The sequence below is a fragment of the Muscardinus avellanarius genome (genome assembly GCF_963383645.1).
Source record: "Muscardinus avellanarius genome assembly, chromosome: 3".
Taxonomy (NCBI): domain Eukaryota; kingdom Metazoa; phylum Chordata; class Mammalia; order Rodentia; family Gliridae; genus Muscardinus; species Muscardinus avellanarius.
The window spans coordinates 51964498-51987638 of NC_137788.1; the positions used below are offsets into that span (position 1 = coordinate 51964498).

General features: G+C 37.2%; 1 protein-coding gene across 1 annotated transcript in view; it reads right to left on the bottom strand.

Annotated features, from left to right (window-relative positions):
- Nucleotides 1-22590, bottom strand: part of LOC308260100 (uncharacterized protein) — a gene marked incomplete at both ends in the record, with an annotated part of 146248 nt that extends 123658 nt beyond the window's left edge. Inside the window, 4 exon segments of the mRNA XM_080691430.1 lie at nucleotides 21701-21820; nucleotides 21823-21859; nucleotides 22062-22362; nucleotides 22365-22590. Of these exon segments, the coding sequence (XP_080547556.1) occupies nucleotides 21701-21820; nucleotides 21823-21859; nucleotides 22062-22362; nucleotides 22365-22590 (684 nt within the window).
- Nucleotides 22591-23141: the final 551 nt, after the last annotated feature.

The following is a 23141-nucleotide window of genomic DNA, read 5'->3' on the forward strand; positions in this document are numbered from 1 at the left end:
CTTGAAGGGTGACCAGCTGTGCCTCTCTGAGATTTGTCAAAAGAAAGACTTGCGGAGGAGAATCAATTGACAGGAAGCTGTCTTGGAGGGCTGGAAGAGGGATCAGAATGTGATGCCTGGGGAGAAATGGAGAGCACTAAGCTATACTGGGAAAGAGCCCCGGGCAGATGTAGCGCTTGAAGCGGGTCCTTGTAGCTGCACAGACTGTCTGCATACAAAGAGCTGGGATTGGCAGCATCTAGGAGCACTTGGCAGAGTCAAGGCGGCTTCTTTTTCTGGCTCTGCCACTCTCCTGTCTTACCATCTTCAGTTACTGGATGGAGGAAGAGCTGATCTCTTTGCTGTCTGCTTTTTTCTCCTTGACGATGGGGTGAAAAAGAAGTTGAAGTGTGTGTGGCCTCGTGACAGAAGCAGAGAGCTGTGTGGCCACTGGGTTGACTTGTTCTATGATGGGTCTTTCAGCATCTGTGTGTAGGAAGGTAGAGAAGCCAAAGTCAAGCACTAGGACCTGTCCCGATCCTCTCAAAATGCTTGCTGAAGACATTGTTAAAATGGCGTAGAAATGGGCATGCTTAGGAAGATTACAGGTCCATACAATTACTAAGTCTGCAGAAGCTAAGTTAAATTTTGCTCAGGCTGGAGTTTGAGAGAACTTTGGTGATTTCATTAAAGAAGAGGCATAAAAACTTCTTTACTCTTAACTATTAAGCTCATATGAAAAGCATTTAGAATATCTGTGCATAGGTACATGTGGATCAGGTTTGGCTTCCTTGGGAACACTCAGGCATTCTCAGAGCAACTGGTTATCTAATGGATGACAGGTCTGCAAGCCACAGTTAAATACTGACCTTTCTCTGCAGCTCCTACTACTTCTTGGCGTCTCTCACAAAGGCTAGAAAATTATTAGATCAAGGCAGGCACTGAGCAAAAGTGATTGTTAAGAACCTTGCCTAAGCCAAAGTGCGCTGTCACCCAGCATATTTGATAAGCCTTGCTGTGTGCAAGTTACTTTAGACATTATTTCACTTGACCTGCATTTATGTCCCATTTTTCAGAGGAGAATATTTCCCTACTTGGTAGGTTCAGAAAGGGGTACCTCATCCCCCCAATAGGATGCTGAGCTGGGAGTTGAATTCTTTTTAATCTAACAGATTTCAAAGTTCATTTTTGTCCCACTGAATCTTGTTATCTACTAAATGCATTAGACTTATATAGATCTAATTTATTTCTTCCAAATATTCAAAAAGAAGCATAATATTACCCTTATTTCATTAGAAAGACAAAGAAAAAGATAATCTTTAAAAATATAATTCCTTAGAGGCAAAGACAGTCATGTAGTAATCCTCAGCCTAATGAGGTTTGATAGCACGACAGTGTGCATGTACATAATCACCCTCACAGTAGTTTTATTTTGAAATAGATATGATTATTAGTTTCATTTTTCAAATGGGGATACAAGTTACACAATATCATCTAGCTAGTGAAAAGTAGAACTGGAACTCAAGCATAAATAGTTGGACTCTGGCAACCTGAGCCTGCCCTGAGAAGGCACTAAATGAGCCTACTAAGTTGATCTGAGAAGAGGGTGGTATACCTCTGAGGAAAAAAATGTTGTGGGATCAATCCCCAGTACCCAAAACAAACAAACAAACAAAAACAAGACAACAAAACTGACCTGAGAACACTAGTATGTCTCAAAACAATTTAATTTATTTGTCCCATTTGTAAGGCAAATTGATTTTTTATAAAAGTGTCAAAAACATACACTGGAAAAAGATAGCCTCTTCAACAATGGTGTTGGCAAAATTGGCTAACCATATCCAGAAAAATGTAAATAAAACCCATTTTCTCACCCAGCACAAGAGTCAATTCAAAATGGATCAAAGACCTGGAAATCAGAACAGAGACTTTCTAGTTCCTTAAAGAGGGCATAGGTTCAACATTTCAATACATAAACACAGGTAAAATCTTTCTCAACAAGACCTGAAAGGCACAAAAATTAAAAGGAGGATCAATATGTAGGACGGCATCAAACTGAAGTTTCTATGCAGCAAAGAAAACTATTAAGAACCTCAATAGAGAGCTGACAGAATGGGATATTTTTTCCAGCTACTCCACTGATTGAGGACTAATATTTACAATATACAGAGAACTCAAAAAAACTCACTGCCAAAAAATAACAATCCAAAAATGGACAAGTGAACTAAATAGGCAATTCACAAAAAATAGAAATGGTTAATAAATGAATAAAAAAGTGCTCAACATCATTAGAAATCAGAGAGATGCAAATCTTAAACATAGCATCATAATCATAACTTTGTGGATGGCAGATTATTCCATTTACCTAACCCAAATTAGAATGGCAATCAATAAAAACACAGGCAACAACCAATGCTGGTGAGGATATGGAGAAGTGAAAACTCTAATACATTATTTTTCGGACTACAAATTAGTGTAGCCACTTTGGAAAACAGTATGGAGGATCCTTAGAAGAATGAAAATGAACTTTCCATTTGACCCACCAATACTACTTCTGGGAATCTACCCAAAAGAATGAAAACCAAAGTAACAGACTAATGCATGATTATCTATGTTCATAGCAGCACAGTTCACAACTACCAAATTATGGAACCAGCCCATCAAGAGAAGTGAAATGGATGGAACTGGAGAACATCATGCTAAATGAGATTAGTCAGTCATAAAAAGTGAAAAGTCAGATGTTCTCCTAATAATCAGAATCTAGGAAGAAAATGCAACATAGGAGGTACTCCAGATAAAGGAGAAACATTAGATGCATAAAGAAGACAACTTAGGTTGAGGGAGATGAGAGGGGAAAAGAGGAAAATACTATAATGCACTTGATGTACATTTACAGACATATCAAAGTCAATCACTATGCTGAACATGAGAGAGAGGGAGAGGGAAGGAATGGGGTGGGATCTGAAGAAGGGCTAAATGAATGATGTGTGCATGTATGCCTGTACTATCCTGTACCTCATCAAAGTTTATGATTAGAATGCACCAATAAATTAAAAAAATTCTTTGTCTCCTTGCTTCCACTATAACAACCATAAAAATCATTTTTACACTTATGATGTGTTTCAGTCATTTCTTTTCTTTTTGTTAGAAAAACAAAGTTAAAGTCCAGATATCTTTCCTTCCCCAACCCCAGTACCACTTTGGCTTCAATGTGAGTGTGCACACATACACATACACATGCTCACAGATACATACATACAGATTACTATTTGCATATTAGAATAATATTAGATTGGATTCTATTCTGGAATAATAGTCTCTGCCTGAAAAAACACATGAATGTGATCTAATCTTATTACATATTCCACATTTGAATTATTCTTACAGTCTTTCAAGCCTACTTGCACATCTTTATGCATGAGACACTTACTTCTTGATTTAGAATCCTAATGCATTTTAAGGTTCCTACAACTATGTCAAAGTGTTTCCCAACAGAGCAGACATCTGGAGTGCTGTTTTTCTGCTTCATTGGTTCCAGTTCTTTTACCAACACTGACACAAAGAATATGATCATTTTTTCTCAGGTGTCAACCTTAGGATAAAGGGTGGAGGGAGAAAAGCTATTATCTCCTTCCTTAATTATTTGCTCCTTTCAAGTTAATATAATTTGTTCTTTCAAATACACCTAAGAGAACATTACTTTAAAAAAAAAAAATTCTCCGGCCAGGCCTGGTGACACATGCCTATAATCCAGCACTTGGAAGGCTGTAACAGGAAGAGCACAAGTTCAAGGTCAGTTTCAGCAATTTAGAAAGGCAATCTAGTGAGATTTATTTCAAAGCAAGAAAGAGAGAAAGAAAGAAAGAAAGAAAGAAAGAAAGAAAGAAAGAAAGAAAGAAAGAAAGAAAGAAAGAAAGAAAGAAAGAAAGAAGAGAGGAAGAAGAGAGGAAGAAGAAAGAGAGAAAGAAAAGGAAAGAAAAGGAAGAAAGAAAAGGAAAGAAAGAAAACAAGCAAGCAGGAGTCTAGCTTGAAGGTAGAAAGCCCTGGATTCAATTCCCAGCATCCTACCACCACACAACCCCCTGCTTTTGCATGAACACAGTTTAGATTTTATCAACATCCTTTTGATGTTGATAAAGCACCTAAGGCTGATCACAAAGCCAGTTCTGAGCTTAATTTCCAGATATTTGGGACAAACTGTGTTTGAATTTGTGTGACTTAGAGGCAAATCTCTGCTTACTTGTTGTCTTCAACTAGTTGAATTCCTCCAAAGACAGACACAAGAGAAATCAATGCAATAGGACACTGTAGTTCCTATCCAGATCCTGTTTAGTGTCTGTATCTGCTGCTAATGACCCAGTGCTGTCACTTTTTCCAAAACATTATCTTTGGCTTAATGGAGAGTCATCTAGATTTAGAGGCTATATTTCACACTAGTGATTATCCCTTTCAGTAGATGACTTCCTTGGCATTACTGTATCTCAAGGACTGTATCAATACCCATATTTCAGAACTCTTTCTGAGATCAGGGAGAAGCTAGAATCTAGCTAGAGATTTCTCTTCAGATTCTTCCTAATTTCCCTAGTCCATGTTCTTGAGAACATGTCTTCAATAAACCAAGAGTATTCTGACCACTCTATTAAACTCTGCTTCCAAGAAAATGGAGCTAAAACAGCACTTCTTCTCTGCCTCCTCATTGCCTAGGACCCACTTCTCAGACAGAGGTGGTACCTCTCCAGCACTCTACCTCTTTTAGGCTTCAGTAACTATGTTTTATCTCCTATTCTTTCATTCCTAGAGGTGGTGATGGTCTCTAGCTGTTGCTATTCTCTGGATCCCTCACCACTCCTTGTTTGTTTCTTTAACCCTGCCTACATTTCTGCAAGTAGTCTTTTTATTAGACTCTCTTCATTGAAACCATCTGTGCCAAATTGACTTCCAGCTGGGATTCTGGCTGATACAGCTGGTCTGTGTATATGTGCTTCAAGGAATTCTTTTTATTATATTATTTTAAAGTGCTCATCATTGATCGCCTTTCATTGTGACATAAGTCTGTTTCTCCAGCCCTTAAATCTAGGGTGGTTTTGTGACTTTCTCTGATCAGTGGATATAAGCAAACAGGACAAGAGCAGGGGCTTAAGAAGTGTTACATGCTACAGCATTCTTGCACTGCGTGGTGTTCTCTGCACTGCTCTGGGGACTCTGTGACCACCACCAAATGAAAAAGTCTAGACTAGTATGCTTGTGACAAAGGACACATAGCTCCATGATCCCCATCACTCTATCATTTGTCCTGACAATTTCTAGGCATGTGGGTGAGACTCTCCTAGACTATCTAACAGCCAGGCAACCTACCGACTGGTGTAAAACAAGTCCAGCAGAAATCAGTCAAGCTTTGCCTAGATAAGTAGAACCATACAGACACTGGAGCTAAATAAATGGTTTTTCTTTTAAATTAATATTTTTAGGGTTGTGTATAAGACAGAAGAAGCTAACTAATTAGCACTTTTCTGGTTATAAGAAATAGAATGTTGCTAAGTGAGATTAGTCAGTCACAAAAAGTAAAATATCAGATGTTTTGTTTAATATGTGAAACCTAGGGGGAAAATGGGTCATAGAAGGAACTCTAGACAAGGAAGGAGAAACCTTAAATGAGTAAAACGGCAATTTAACTGAGGGCGATGGAAGAGGCAAAGAAGGAAATTCTCGAATGCACATGATACACATTCACAAATGTATCAAAATCAATGACTAAGCTGAACATGAAAAGGAGGGATGGGGAGGGAATGGGATGGGAAATGAGAAAGAACTAAATGGATGATGTGTACACATATTCCTCTACCATCTTGTACCCCACTAAGATGGATGATTACAATATGCCAATAAAGAAGAAATAAAAGAAATAAAACTTAAGGTTTAGTATAATAATAATATGTATGTATGCCTTTATTATTTAGCTAATACTTGTATAAGGTTTTAGCAGTCTGTACATTCTTATATAGTACCTCATAGTATTCCATACTTCAGTGTAAACTACAGATAATATCCAGATATTATCAGCTCCTCCAGTTCCTTCCTCAGCTTTAGAATCTCCTTTTCCAAGTAACACTCTTCTCAATTTATTCCATATGTAGGGACTGAGCAAACCAGCATTATTTTCCCACAAGGAAAAACTCTAACAGGCAATAATAATTCCAGACCTCTTTGTGTGTCGGCTACAGCCTTTATCATTAGCAAGATACTTACTGTTATAAGAAAATGAGTATAATATCAATGTACAGAAGTAAGACTAAAAGGATATGCATCAAAATGTTAATTTTCTATGTCATAATTTTATTTTATATAATATTCCACTAAAGCAAAACATAGTCACTCTGACCTTTTATTTCTCATCAACTCCTTTCTGTATCCTAAACTTTGATTGCTCTTATTTGTTCCAGGAAGTATTTTTTTCATGAATTTGTATGGATACCTCATTCTCTCATTCAGAATTTACCTGGAAGTCACCCTAGAAAGCCCATTCTGTTTATATTACCTAAAATGATATTACTTTGAGAATATTTTGAAACCATATTTATTATCTTCATAGCTTTATCATTATAGACCTATCTATTTTTTATTTCTATATTTCTTTTTTCCCACTAAGCATATACTCCATGAAAGCAATACTCTTATCTGTCTAGTTTAATACTGATATCTAGGGCCTAGCAAAGTGGAAGTATGGAGTAGGCACTCAATGAATACTTTTGCATGAAAATGACTTTTTTAATGTGGCAGAATTTTAGTTAATTATATTACCTGGTGTAACATTCAATTTTCTTCAAATGTTCTAGAATTACTAATAATATATTTATAATATAAAACAAAAACATTTAAAACTATATTGAATGAATGACTGTATCATAATATCCTGTCCTCCAAATGATTTTTAATGTTACTTGTGTAGCTTGCACCATGATCATTGGAATGCCGGGGTGGTCATATCATCTTCCAATTTCATGACTGAATTTTAGCTCTCTTGCATTGGGGTGGAGTTAGAAGGCAAACAATATGGAGAAGAATAGACTCAATGGTATAATATATCTTTCTTATATATTTTTTGACAAAAAATTCTCTAGAACTTGGAAATCCATTGGCAGCTAGAAGTGCTTGTCTCATTTTACATAATTAATTGAGCAAAGTTAATGTGTTCAATCCCAAAGGATAGCTTCAAGAATCAATTTATACTTTAAACATGATGAAGTAGATTTTTACTTGTGGTTCACACAAAGGAGATGGGGTTAACATGTATTGAATGCCTACTCTATGGCATTTTTTGCTAAGAATTTGGAATGCCCTTTCATATTTAAATATATATTTTCTGAATTACAAATAAACTACCTATAAAAATATAGCTAGTAACCAGGACTGAAAAACCACACTCTAGATTATGTAGTCAGTGTTGTTTCCCTTACATTTCTTCCTTTGTGAAAGTAAGGAAGTTCAACAAATTACCTATAGTTGTTTTTATGCTGTTTCAGAGTTTTCTTCTCACCTTGAAACCTTCATTTTTGTTGAAGTCTTTTTTTTTTTTTCTGGTCTGGGGATGGAACCTAGGGGCATTCGACCTTCAAGCTACACCACCAGTCCTATTTTTTATTATTTTTTATTTTGAAACTGGGTCTCAATAAGTTGCAGAGGACCTCACTAAGTAGCTGAGACTGTCTGCAAACCGCGATCCTCCAGTCTCAACCTCCCGAATGCTGGGCTTACAAGAGGGCACCACCACGCCTGGCTTGTTGAGGTCTATTGAAGACCTCAACACATGGACATATGGACAGAGTTGAGGTGTTGCATATTTTGTCATCATTTTGTTGCTTAATTTTGTCTCCTTTAAAAAATAATACGTCTGTAATGAATTGTATTTATGCACCATAGCACAGCCTGCATAGATACTTGTTAATTAAATTGTCCTCAGATGGAATTCCATGTACTCACAAGCCACAATTCTTTATGAGTTCTATTGCCAGGTTTTTATTTGAAAAAAAATGAAAGGGGTCTTTTTACAAAGGCAGCATCAATTATTTAAAGTTCCAATTGGCAGAGCAAAACAAAGGAACACAATACAAATGCAATCCTGGAGAACTTATTATTTTTTCTTTTTTTATCCTTTATTTGTATTTATTTTTAATTTATTTTTTTTAGTGGTACTGGGATTCCTGGAAACCCTTCTACCTCTGGGCTACACTCCTAGACCTCCTAAAGAACTTATTAGAAGTTGCTCATCATTATGGGGATGAAGTGATTATCAATAATGACAGAAAACTCGGGTTTAGTGCGATTTGAGTTCAGTGTGAGACTGGGTTAGGGTCACAAGCTTTGCCTTACATTTCTGAAGTAGCACTGGAGGAAGACAGGTCAGCACTGAGGATTTCACTTGAAAAACTATTAAAGTGCTCACTTTGGCAGCACATATACTAAAATTGGAATGACACAGAGATTAGCATGGCCCCTGCACAAGGATGATATGCAAATTTGTGAAGCATTCCATATTTTTACCCAACTGAGAGGGATGGGAGGGGAAAAGAGGGAAATTCTCTAATGTACATGATGTACTTTCACAAACATATCAAAGTTAATCACTAAGTCAAACATGAGAAAAAGGGAGGGGATAGGGAAGGGGGTAGGAATTGAGGAAGGGCGAAATGAGTAATGTGTGCATGTATACCTCTACCTTCTTGTACTCCATTAAGATGTATGACTGCAATGCACCAATAAAAAGAAGAGAAAAAAAAAAGAAAAGCTGTTGAAGAGTCAACAGTATGCACTGAACATCAAAAAAGACAGAGTTGGGATGCAGAATTAGTAGTCAGGAATTGGAGACAAAAGCCTAGGATCTAGCACAGAAATATGTGGTGGATTCCCTATTTGTTTAGCCAAATTTCATCAACTTGACTACCTGGTATGATAAGATAAAACACAGTTGATGAAGGCATCTCATTACCTTTGAAAGTGAACTGGTAAGAAACCTTCAGAGCGTCAGATCTTGCCTCCCTTTCTTTCAGGTTATAAAAAAAAAGTTCTTGTAGCTACACCATTATTATTTTTCCAGCATCAATTGAGACTTTACTCTCCCTGTATTTCTACATCTTTGACTCTCTTCTTTCCTCAAATTTACTTCAACAGTCTTTCCTTCTTCACCTATTTAAGTTCTCACTTGTTCTTTCAATGTCAGCTCATATCATCATGTTTAGCATGGAAGAATGGGCTGATTCAGGAACAAAGAACATAAAAATAAGATTCTGAGTAAAATATAATAGTTATTTTCAAAAATGCATTCATAAACTTATATTCCTTCTTTCTAGCTATAAGACCCAAGGAAGAAACTCAAAGTCAGAGCAGTGAGTACCTCTAAAGATCAACAGCTCACAGGTGGATCAGAAATCCATATTCATCAATCAATTTCTTCTCTCTTCCTATTTCCATTCTTCTCTTTGGGGACAGATTATTTTTGTATTATGGGGATTCAGAGGGTTAGAGGAACATAATTGGTAAAAGAGAGAGAGAGAGAGAGAGAGAGAGAGAGAGAGAGAGAGAGAGAGAGAGAGAGAGAGAGAAGAGAGAAGAGAGAAGAGAGAAGAGAGAAGAGAGAAGAGAGAAGAGAGAAGAGAGAAGAGGGAAGAGAAGAGAAGGGAAGAAGAGAAGAGAAGAGAGAAGAGAGAGATAGATAGATAAATATAGTGTCCTTCATGAACATCCCCTTAAGGAGTAGACTGATATAAGGCATTTGAATTTGGATGGAAAAGATATATTCAAAGGAGCTATAATACAACTATGGTGAAAAAGACACTGACACATACAGGGTATTTGATGTCTGGGCCCAGGCAGGGAGAAGGGCATGTTTCTTAGAGAGGCAGCTTTGCATGGAATATCAGGGCCTGAGCAAAACAAGCCCCAGAGAGCATTAAAACCTACATGGGAGTGAGTATGACCCTAGGTGGAAAGGATGCTTAGTATAGGGTTCCAGAAGCCAGTCATAGTACACTGTAGGAGTAGAGGTAGGTAAAATCAGGGGAAGTATTGGAGTCTGTGTGTAACAAGAAGATAATCCACACACCAGGGATGCATAATGCAGGAGTTAGACCATGGAAGACAAGGAGAAAATTCACATGAGAGTTTCGTAGTAGAAACCCAGCACTGGGAGTTTGCTTTAATTTGGATATGATTTAAATGTGTCCCCAAATGGTTTGTGTACTTACTGAAACTTGGTCCTAAGTGTGGCAATGTTGAGGAATAACACCACTTTTATGATGTGGAACCTAGCACAAGTTACTCTCCAAAGGGATTAATACTGATATCACAAAGTGGGTTAATTATCACATAAAGAATTATTAAGTAATGGTACCCCACATTCTTGGACTCTTCATTATGTAACTTGTTTCTTTCTGTTTCTTCACCATTTTGTGTCACACCATGGGGCCATGTCACGACACCATTGCCTTGCTCTTTAACTTCCAGAGCTGTGAACTAAATAAATCTCTATTCTTCACAAAGTTTTCAGGCTCTCATATTTTATTATAGCAACAGAAAGTGGACTAAAATAGTGTTGAGTTTGTGTGGAGTAAAAGGGCCTCTACGTGGAACAGGTGATGGCATGACAACAGAACACTGCTATCATGCAAGGGTATTAAATTAGAAAATATGTAAGGATCACAGAAGCCAGATAATGCACTGTTGGAGAAGAGGGCTCCAAATACAGACAGGGTGAAAAATAGATTGAACCATTTGTTGTTGGATTGAAATTGAATTTATCAGTGTGAATTCTTAGTTCTCAATACATATATACACAGAGAGAATGATATATAAAATGCATTTAAACTTATCATCTAAAGACATTTGGGTGGGCCAATGGAAGTGAATAATGAAAGAAAAAATAAGTCAATATGGAAAGGGTTATAAGATTAGTATTCTAGATGGAAAGAATACTTAGTGTCAGTGCCGGTGCTTGCTACCTGATGCTAGAGACCAAGAAGGTCTGTCAAGTCCATCAAATAGGAATGAGATGCACTCCAACTCTGTCAAGGTCGTGACTTCAAATGAAATGAACTACTTTAAGCCAGGGGCAGAAATGAAATTACATGGAGAAGTCAGATCACAAGCCTCTGTTGTGCCTTGGCCTATGGTTTACACTCAGATGGCACACACATAGGATGGGTCTCAAATGTGGAAGTAATCATAAATTCTAGTCACTCTAATGCCTTACTCAGGAGGTTTCTGGTGATTCCATTACAGCACAATCTCCACTGTCCATCCATATTCCCAGTGGCTGCCATATCTTTATCCTTTAACAAGTTTTTATTCCTATATGGATTCCTATTCACAGAAGTTAGAACTGAGTTCTCAATTGGGTATTATAAGGCCCTATGCATTGTGAACCTATGCCTATAGAAAGTAAGTTCCTTTTTAAAAAAATATTTCTATTGGTGCCTTGTAGTCATACATTTTAATGGGATAAAAGATGGTGGAGACATATATGCACACATTACCCAATTAGGCCTTACCCAATTTCCACACCATTCCTCCCCTTCCACCTCCCCATGCTTGGCTTAGTGATTGACTGATATATTTGCTTAAGTACATCATGTGCTTTAGAGAGTTTCCCTCTTCCCCCTTCCCATCCCCTCAGTTAGGTCACCTTATTTGCTCCTCTATAGAATCCCATTTTTCATCTAGAATTTCTTCTGTTACCCATTGATCCTTAGCTTTTACATATTAGGGAAAGCATCCGATTTCTTATTTTTTGTGGCTGACTAATCTCACTTAACATAATGTCCTCCAAGTAAGTTCTACTTAGGGTTTCTGAAGGAAAGACTGAGTTTGGAGTTAGGTATGTGAATTCAAAAATGTCAATGAAAATGCCAGTAAACTTCTAATGACAGATGAAAAGCTGGCAGGTCAGAGGCCAAGGATAGAACTATAGGCTGTGGCAACACTCCAGAAAAGAGTGATCAGGATGAAGGAGAGGAGGAGGAAGATTAAAATGACATTATCATCATAATATCAATGATGATGGCTATGACACTGATAGATCTCTATTTGGGGCTGCCTATGTGCTAGCCACTGCATCTTGTGCATGTGCTAAAATGGACTATTTCACTTAATTTTGACATTAATGTTATGAAAGAGGCACATCCCATCTTGCAGATAAGAAAATGGAAGTTCTGAGAAATTAGTGACTTTCTCAACTGTCTAGTCAGTAAGTGACAAAGCCAGTGTTCAGACAGTATAATTGTGCAATCTCATCTAAACTTATACATCCACACTCTTAACCATTTTGTGCTGTGGTATTTTGAAAGAACGAACAGAAAAAAATATCTAAAGAAACAATACCTAAATGAAAAAGGCCAGACTTGGGGAGGAAGAAAAGGGGGTTAACAAGAGAGACAAAGGTAAGAAAAGCCTAAGAGGGTATCTAGGTGAAAGAGTGTGTTTTAAGATCTGGAAAAGAATACAAAAGGAAGAATAGGCTGATTAAGAGATAAATTTGATGTCATGATTAAAATATTGGGGGAAGCCTAAAGCCTAGATAATGGGAATTTGAGAGTCAATCATTTAATATATAGTTTCGTGTATTTCAAACCATATATTCATGATTATTTCTATTTTTGGCCTCTTTCCCTAAAAATATTCTTCAGGTCAATATTTCAAATGGGCTTGGACATGAAACTAAAAATATACACATTTTACTATTGAGCTTCACTTAAATGGAAGCACCATTAATAAGCAAGTTAGAAGGTAATATTGAGATTTTGACATTCTATTCTCACTTCAAGAAAAATCTTCAGAATTAATTCTCAAGGAAGTATGTTTTCTAGAATTGCAGTAAATGCACACTATACACAATAAAAAATATTTCTTTTTCTCCTCTTTCTCACTTGTGCACACACACAGCATATACACACTCATACACATACTAGTTAAAAACTCTTCCAGGTTTTGAAATAGACCCAAGAAACAGTGTGATTCTTTCTCTGTAGTTTGCTTCCAAGGCAAATTTAAGTCATAATAATGCTGGTTCAAATTTTATATAACTAATTGACTCTAAAAAACAGTATGGTTTTATGTAAATTAATGATTTATCATGATAGAAGTAAGACATTTTTGTGGTACTGGGGATGGAACCCAGGGGCATTCTACCTCCAAACTACCCTCACAGCCCTATTTTTATTCTTTATTTTGAAACAGGGTCTCATTGAGTTGCAAAGGGCCTCACTAAGTAGTAGCTGAGGCTGTCTGCAAATTGTGATCCTCCTGTCTCAGCCTCCCAAATGCTGAGATTACAAGCATGGACCATCATACCCAGCTAGAAGTAAAATTTTTAAGCGTTCCATTACTTCCCAACATCTATACCAAGAATAAAGTTGAACTTATCTGATTGGTTATTTTAAGAAGTTCAAGTTGCAATAAATTCACCACCATTACAGATTCCTAAGTGTCTCCAGGACCCTTTTCTTCAAAAGGGTTCTTTGTAATGATTGTTGAATTTAGGCAACACATTAGTTTAGTTTTATCACACATAGGCCTAGGAAGAAGAGAAAAACAGGTAAATGAGGTTCATAGGCAGCTCAATCCTGGATAATTTGGTGAAATAATTACCTTCTAGAAGAGGCTGGAGTGCGTAGGAAACATGATCTAGAATTGGAGCCAGAATTGTAGGTGTCAAGGCTTTGTTATCTTGTGATTCCATGTTTTCTACTGGGTCTTGTCACCTGCAATTATCACACTGTACTGAGAAAGTCACTAATTTCTCAGAACTTCCATTTCCTTATCTGCAAGATGGGATGTGCTTCTTTCATAACATTAATGTCAAGATTAAGTGAAATAGTCCATTTGAGCACAAGCACAAGATGCAGTGGCTAGCACATAGGCAGCCCCAAATAAAGATTCATCAATGTCATCATCATCATCATCATTGATATTATGATGATAATGTCATTTTTATCTTCCTCCTCCTCTCCATTATCCTCTTCACTCTTTTCTGGAGTGTTGCCACAGCCTATAGTTCTATCATTGGCCTCTGACTTCCCAGCTTTTCAGAAGACAGAGGATATCTGTCTTCTCCACTGGACTTCTCTATGATTACAAAGGCTAATCCTGTTTTGCCCAGTGTTATTTTCCAGTGTGTCCAGCTGTTATTTATACCTGTAGGCTTCTGTAAAATATAGTTCAACTCATCCTTAAAAGAATTTGCATCTTGCCCCAAATTTAGCCAATTTTGTAACATCTGACAAGTTTTTTTTCATGTGGTTTTCTTTATATAAGAGGTCATTAGCATTGATCCAATCTATTTCAGAGGATGAGATTCAAATAATCCAGTGTGAATGAAGAAACCATAGACATCCAGATATGCCACACAAAGGGTTCTTTTTTCCCATAAATTTTTATCTCAAATGTCTGCTAGAAGGTGAAGGCATTTGACATATATTTGGATCCAACATCCTTTCCGGTACATTCTAACTGTGAAATCATATGTTATAACTCTAATCACTTCAGTATATTTAGAGTATATTTATCTAGTTACCTCATTTAAGATCAAAGAGAAAGTACTCTCTCTATAATGTGCTTTTATAGGTGCATGATATTTTCGTATCATAATGTAAACCACTCTGACATGCATGCACACAGCACTTGGTGCCCTCCTACCTCCCCATTTCTCCCATTCCCAATACAGAACACTGAGAATGATTTTGGTATATTCACATATGTACACACAGTTGATGGATGGTAGTATTTCCATTGAAGAACCTCAGTATTCACCCTCCACTTCTTTTTGACCACCTCTCTGGTTCCATTGAGGTTTCTCTTCCATTATCTAAAGTCCCCCTTGTGTCCCAATTACTCCCTAGCTTCTACATATTAGAAAAAACCATATGATTCTTCACTTATGTGATTGGCTAATCTCACTTAATACAATGTTCTCTATGTCCTTCCATTTTCTTGCAAATGACATAATTTTGTTCTTTATTGCTGAGTGGAATTCCATTGTGTTCATTTCCAATAAATTTATAATACATGCTTTTTAATTATTAAACTCCTTAATATAATTTGTTCTTTTTTTTTTTTTTTTGGTGGTACTGGGGTTCCTGGAAGCCCTTCTTCCTCCGGGCTACACTCCCAGACCTATTTTATATTTTTGAAACAGGGTCTCTTACGCCAGCGCGGCTGGCTTCGAACCTGCGCGATCCTCCTGTCTCCGCCTCCCAAGCGCGGGGATTACAAGCGTGTGCCACCACGCCCGGCTCTCCTTAATATAATTTGAAGTCAGGAATTGTGATGTCTCTTGTATGGCTCTTATTGCTGAGAATTGCTTTGGCTATAAAATTTATGACTAATTTTTCTAGTTCTATGAAGGATGAAATTGGTATTTTGATAGGGATTGCATTGACTTTATAGATCACTTTTGGTAAAATTGTCATTTTGATATTTATTTTGCCTTTCTAAGAGAAAGGGAGATCATTCCATCTTCTAAGATCTTGCAAGATCTTCTTCAGTTTCTTTCTTTAGTGTTTACTTATTTTTATTGTATATGTCTTTTACCTCTTTGATTAGGTTTGTTTCTAGGTATTTTATTGATTTTGAAGTTATTGTGAATAAAATTGTTTTCTGTAATTTTTTTTGGTGGTACTGGGGTTCCTGGAAGCCCTTCTACCTCTGGGCTACACTCACAGACCTATTTTTACATTTTTATTTGGAAACAGGGTCTCCTAAGCCTGCACGCGTGACTGGCTTCGAACCTGCATGATCCTCCTGTCTCTGCCTCCCAAGCACGGGGATTACAAGCGTGCGCCACCACACCCGGCTGTTTTCTGTATTTTTTTCTCTGTAGATTCATGGTTGGCATATAGAAGAGGTGCTGAATTTTTAGATTGGTTTTGTATCCCATTACCTTGCCAAATTTGTTAATCAACTCTAATAATATTTTTGGCTGAGATTTTTTTTGAGGTCTTCAAAATATAGGATCATGTAATCTGCAAATAAAAAATTTAATTTATCTTTTCCTATTTGAATTTTTTAATAACCTTCTCTTCTCTTATTCCTCTGGAAAGTGTCTCAAGGATTATATTGAAAATAAATGGTGATAGTGGGCATTTTAGCTTGTTCCTGATTTTAAAGAGAATTGCTAAAGGTTTTCCCTGTTCATTATGATGTTTGCTTTGGGTTTATTGTATATTGCCTTAATGATGTTGAGATTTTTTTTATGTGGTTTTGAATATTCATGGCTAGTATTTTGTTCAGAATATTTGCATGTATATTCATCAGTGATATTGGTCTGTAATTTTCTTGAATTATCTTTATTTGGCTTTGGTATTAGTGTGCTATTGACTTAAGAGGAGCTTAAAATAATTCCATCTCTTTCAGTCTCATGGAATAACTTGTAAAGTATTGGGTTGAGTTCTTCTGTAAAGGTTTTGTAGAATTCAGCTAGAAATATGTCTGCACCTGGGCTTTTCTTTGATGGTAGACTTTTTATTGCTGTTTCTATATATATGCTTGCTATTAGTCAGGTTAGGTTTTCTATGTCATCTTGGTTGAATTTAGGTAGATTGTATGTGTCTATAACTCTGTTGATTTCTTCCATGTTTTCCAGTTTTTTAGAATATAAATTTTCTAAATTGTTTCTGATGATACTCTAAATTTCTCCACTGTCTGTGATGCTATCTCCTTTTTTTATTTGTAATTTTAATAATTTTGGTTGTTTCTTTCAGTTAGATTTTATTTATGTTCTGATTTTAATTATTTCCTACCTTCTACTGTCTTTGGCATTAGACATTCCCTGTTTTTCTAGGTCCTTGAGGTGTGTCATTAGGTTGTTTATTTGGCAATTTTCTGCTTTTATTATGTGAGCATTCAGTGCTTTGAATTTTTCTATTACCACCATCTTCAAACTGTCCCATATATTTTGGTACATCATATCTCTATTTTCATTTAATTCCCATAATTTTTATTTCTCCCTTTATTTCTCTTCTGATCAAGTCCTCATCCTCATCCAAGAGTATATCATTCATTCTCCATGTATTTATGTAATTTATTTTGGCCTTATTGTTTATTTCTACTTATATTCCATTGTGATCTGGAAAAAATGCAGTTATATTACATCTTTTGAATTTACTAGTGCTTGCTTTGTGGCGCAGGATGTGGTGTATTCTGGAAAAGATTCCATGGGCATATGAGAAGAATGTGTATTCAGATGTTGCTGGTTGAAATATTCTGTATATGTCCATTGGGTCCCTTTGGTTTATAGTGTTCTTTAGGTCTGAAGAGTATTTACTTATCTTTTGTCTAAAAGATTAATCTAGTGGAGTGAGTGGTATGTTGAAGCTTCCCAATATTATTATATTTGAGACCTGATGTTCCAAAGACTTTGTTTTACAAGTGTAGGTACACCCACATTTAGTATCCAATTGCTTACTATCATTATATCTTTTTGATTGATTGTTCCTTTTATTATTAAGTGACTCACTTTGTCTCTTCTAATGTCTTTTAGTTTAATCTCTGTTTTGTTGGCTATGAGTATTGCTACCCTAGCTTTTTTTAAATCTCCATTTGCATGGTATATATTTTTCAATCTTTTCATCATTAGCATAAGTATATCTTTGTCTGTAAGGTGAGTTTATAGTAAGCAGCAAATAGTTGAATTATGTTTTTTAATTCCCATTACCATTCTGTCTTTTAATTGAGAATTAAGACTTTTGATGTTCAGTGTTATTATTAAAATATGATTTTTGTTTTATGTCACTTTGTGTTTCAATTTCTGTCTGATGTAGTGTTATTTCTCCTTTGCTTACCTTTTCACCTGGTGGAGTTTACCTTTTCTCTGATTCTAGAATTTGCTTCTTTTTTTTCTTCATATTTTTCTTTAAATACTTTTTCTAATGATCATTTGTAGTCATGAATTCTTTGAGTTTCTGCTTCTCTTATAATGTTTTTTTTTCTCACTCAATTTTTTTTTTTTTTGATCTAGGAATGGAATCCAGGGGCATTCAGTCTCTGAGCTACTCCCCATGACCTATTTTTTTTATTTTGAGACAGGGTCTCACTAAGTTGCAGAGGGCCTCACTAAGTAGCTGAGTCTTTCCATGAACTGTGATCCTCCATTCTCAACCTCCCAAATGTTGGGATTATAAGCATGAGCTACCAAGCCCAGCTTTTCCCTCATTTTTGAATGATATCTTTGTTGGATATAGAAGTCGTGGTTGAAATTTATCTTTTTCCAGGGTCTGAGGACTTCATAACAGTCCCTCCTAGCATTCATGAGATTAGTTGAGAAGTCTGAAGTGATTTTTTGTTGTTTTGCCCATGAATGTCAGTCATTATTTTGTTCTCACTGCTTTTAAGATTATTTCCTTGTCTTATATATTAGTCATTTTGATTATTACATGCAAGGGGAGGTCTTTCTTCAATCTTGTCTTAATGGTGTTCTGCATGTCTCCTGTACATGGATGTCCAAGTCTATTTCTGGTTGGAAAATTCTCTAAAATTATTTCTATGAAGTGGTTTCTGATACCTTTGGCTTGTGCATCTAGACCTTCTTCAATGCCTGTTATCTACACATTAGGATGTTTTGTATTGTCCCATTTTTTTATGTTTAGGTCGTGTTGTTGTAATGTCTTCTGTACACTGTTGATTGTGCTTTCAGTTTTGAATGAACTGTCTTCCAAGAGTGATACCCTGTTTTCCATTTGGTCTAGCCTGACAGAGTTGATTTCTATTGCAATCTTCAATTCATTTGTTGACTTCTTTATTTCATTCATTGGCTTTTTCTGGTTCTTTTTTTTTAATGCCTAAATCATCTCCTCCTTTATTTTCTGTACACTTCCTTTGAGGCCTTTCATCATACTGAAGATCAAAATTCAGAATCTCTTTCTTGCGTTTCCTGCTTATCAAATTGATAATCTCTCTTGTTCAGTTGTGAGAGTTTATTCTTTTCTCACTGTTCTTTGATTTTATATTTTAATATTTCTCAGATTTGTGTTTTTGCTGTCTTGGCATCTTCCATCTGTTTGTGTGTGAGCCCTGTGTTTATTATCTTTTTATAATAAGGTCTATGATGTTATGTATTCCACTCTATCATTGTGCCTTATATAATCAAACTTTTGAATTTGTTCCCTAGGGCTTCTTTAACTAGATACAGTTCTTAGTGCAGGCAAACAGGAGTCTATGATTGGCTACAGCCTGTTGTTCTCTTCAGGCTCAAACTCTTCAAAGCTAAAGACTATAATGTTGTTTCCAGAGGCTTCAGCCTGCTGGTTGGAACTTAGAAACCACTCATTCTCTGCTGATTGTGAGCCCATCTGCTACTCTGCAGTAGCAGAATGGTATACTCCAGCCTTTGAAATCTGTGGTCTGAGGCTCAGCAAAACCAGTGATTCCTATATTCTTAGCTTCTGGCCCAGCTTGCTGAACATTGATGGCCCCTGGAACACCTTTCTACATCTGCTTGTTATGATCACAGTCACTAGCATGCATACATGCATGCATGCCAGGCAAAAAATCTGCTGGCAGAGGGAATATTTAGTTCCCAGCTTGTAGATGTGATCAAGTGAAACTTTGCTGGACCCCTGGCCTCTTGGTGCATCCTGGCCAAGATGGTACAGCTGTTTCTCTCTGCCCAAGGCCCAAGGTCTGGCAAGGAGAGATTGTACAGCCTCATGCTGGGGACTTGGGTGGCTCAGTTTCTTAGCCAGGGACACTACCACTGTCCTGGGTGGCTGAAGTCGGGAAAATTTTTGCTGGCCTCTGGTGCTGGTGCTTATAGCCAGGTGCAAGTTACTGTTTTTTTTTTTTTTTTTTTTTTTTTTAATCTGAAACTCAGTAGGCTGAGATATTTCCCCTAGACACTTTGGTTGAGTGTTGCAGCAATCTATAGGACTTGGTGAGCTGTGGGTTACAGTTCTTTCCTGCCAGAATGTCTCTCATGGATATCTGCTAATTTACATTTCTTTTGTGTATGATAGTACTCTCCATCTCCACCTCTGCAGGGGTAATTGGCAAAGTCTCAGACTCTTGACATGCAAGCACCTGAAGCTACACAAAGCAGTCTCCAGTTGGGTTGGCTTGTTAACTTATAGTCTTAGTGAATGCTGGTCTAGATCCCTGCTGGAATAGATGAGTTCTACTGCAGCTGCAGTGTGCAGTTGGATTGAATGGTCTGCAGAGTACTTATCAAGCATGGTGTGAAATATTGATTTGTTGCTTTCAATGATGGTCTGTAGTCACTGGCCTCATAACAATCCATAGTTTCTTCCTGGAGGTCTCTGGGAACTGTGGTACTGGCACCTTTGATGGGGCCTGGAAAAGATGGTGATACCACCACTGCATTGGGTCTCCATTTACCAGGTAAAACACATGGATCTCTTTACAGTCCTTTGGTCTTTCTTCTAGTTCTGATTTCAATGTGTTTCAACTTTTGTTGAGGTTTTCTTTTTCTTTCTTGTCCTCCCTTGTCAAGAAGCAGTCTTCCTGGTGACTGAATTACAAGTTCAGCATGCCTGAATTCTGCTATCTCTCTCTAAGTTGCCATCTTGCACTTCAAGAGCAAGTATTCCAAACCTTTTTTTTTAGCAACTAAAATCTCGCAGTGCTATATCTTTGTGACTTTTTAGAAAAAACCAGCTAGACTGTTAATACTGAGCATTTCGCTTACTCTAAGTTATATCTATATATCTATATATCTATATCTATATCTATATCTATCTATCTATCTATAGATATCTATCTATATCTATATCTATCTATATCTATATCTATATCTATCTATATCTATAGATAGATAGATATAGATATAGATATAGATATATAGATACATAGACATAACACAACATATCATAATTTTATAAACAATTTGTTACCTCACTTAATTCTTTTATATCTTTCATTATTGTTTATATTTTTCCTGGCTCAGTGGCCTGTTGGAATGTCATTCACAAGATAAGTCACACTGTAAGTATGTTTACTGGCTTTGCTGGTGGCAGCCACTTCTCACACAGCAGAATCACACTGGGGAATGGAGAGCATGAGCAACATGTCTTGCCATATTCTGCCTCCTGCGTCCAGTCTCATTCTGCTCCTGTGCTGGAGGCAGGAGAAACAGCAGACTCGCCTATCAACAAGCTAGGGCTAGAGCAGATTGCCAGGAAGACACCAACTCTTCAACTACAGGCTTGCCTCCACAGCAGTGCCTGTGGCTCAAGCCTGGTCTCCTGCAGAGGAATCCAGGCCTAACAACTAGGAAGGCTAACCAGACCTCCTGCTGAATGAAGAGAATAGATGGGTGGGTTTCAGGAGCCACTTGCAAAGAGACCAGGGGTGATTAGGGAAAAACATTTCATTTGGAAAGTTGCTTCTGACCTCTAATTCCCAAACCTGGCAGCTATTGAGAAAACACTATCACCCATGGGAGCAGTTAGCAGAGTGGAAAGCAGAGTTCTTCCAAGTCCTCAGGAGCCACGATTCGAGACATACCACTCTGGCTCCTCATTCTCCTCATTCTCTCCTCCACCTCAAATGCCTGCCATAACTTCTTTTGCTTCTTCCTCCTCCTTTTCTTCTTCTCTTCTTCCATTCTTCTCCTTCTCCTTCTCCTTCTCCTTCTCCTTCTCCTTCTTCTTTCTTCTTTCTTCTTCTTCTGCTCCTGCTCCTGCTTCTGTTTCTGCTTCTGATTCTTCTTCTGCTTCATCATCACCATCTTCTTCTTTGCTCCCTTTTTGTCCTTTGATGTGTGCTTTGCTCTTTTGCTCACCTCACTCTCAGAGTCTGAGCTATCTGATTCAGATGAATTTCTGTCTCTGTGTTTCTTTTTCTTTTCTTTTCTTTTTTTTTCTTTTTGGTGGTACTGGGGTTCCTGGAAACCCTTCTACCTCCGGGCTACATTCCCAGACCTATTTTTTTATTTGGAAACAGGGTCTCTTAACCCAGAGAGGCTGGCTCAGAACCAGCGCGATCTTCCTGTCTCTGCCTCCCAAGTATGGGAATTACAAGCATGCGCCACCACGCCCAGCTTCTTCTTTTTATTTTTTTTATTCTTTCTTTTTCTGAAATAATTTTTTATGGGATCAGGTTTCTCAAATTCTGCTGATTTGGCCTTTTCTTCTTCTTCTTTATCAGGTATAAGAGAATATTTGGTCCCACCTGGTTGCATGAAAATATCTTTGGAAAAGTGGTCTTTACAGCCACACTTCTTGTAGGCAGTGTTCAGGACAGCCTCAAGTGTGATCTTCTGCCCAGAATAATGCTGGAGTGACTGCCTCTGCCTCTCTTTTGGCTTAGTAATAATAATGTTTGGGATTAAGCTCTTTCCTTGGTTGATAGCTTTCATGGAGAGGGATACTTTCATCCTATTATTTTCATCTCTTTGCCAATGAGCTTCACCCATACTTTGTCTCTGACCTCTACAATCTCAGAGCACTTATTCACATGGCATGACGACATGTGAGTTCTATCAAACAGACCTTGCTTCTGGCAGCCTGGGATTTTGATAAAGGCTCCGTAGTCTATCACCATAGCAACTTCTTTTTGGAAAATAGTGTAGAGAGCTGGCAAGTTTTCCATGGTCTCAGGTCTTCCTGAATTCATCATTAATCATTCTATGGCTGTTCTGTTTCTCTTCTGTTGAAGCTAATTCAAGTGTCACACATCAGCTCCTGGTCTCCTTGTTTCTATTTTATGATTGAAGGAAATATTATATGTCATGCTGTCTCCTTGAATTGTGTTAGAAGAAAGCAGGAAGAGGCAGAATTAGGCAATTACTTTGGAGGCATCCTCACTGCCAATGTATGCATAGATTATATTTAGGAGATCCATTTTACCACACCATTATCCAGGTTAAAATTTTATTTTAGGCTCTTTTTTAGTCTTACATTGCCCTTTAACAAATGACCACAAACATAGTGTCTTATTACAACTCATTTTTATTATCTTATGCTTCTGGAGGTCAGAAGGGCTGTGTTGTTTCAGAAGGCCCTAGAAGGAATATGTTCTTTTTCTCTCCAGAATTAGAGTCTGCCTACAGCCATTGGCTTGTGGTTCCTTCCTCCTTTTCCCAAGCCAGCACCATGGCATTTGATTATCACTCTTACCTCTTACTTTCCTCTTATAAAGATTATTGAGATTATATTGGTCTCACC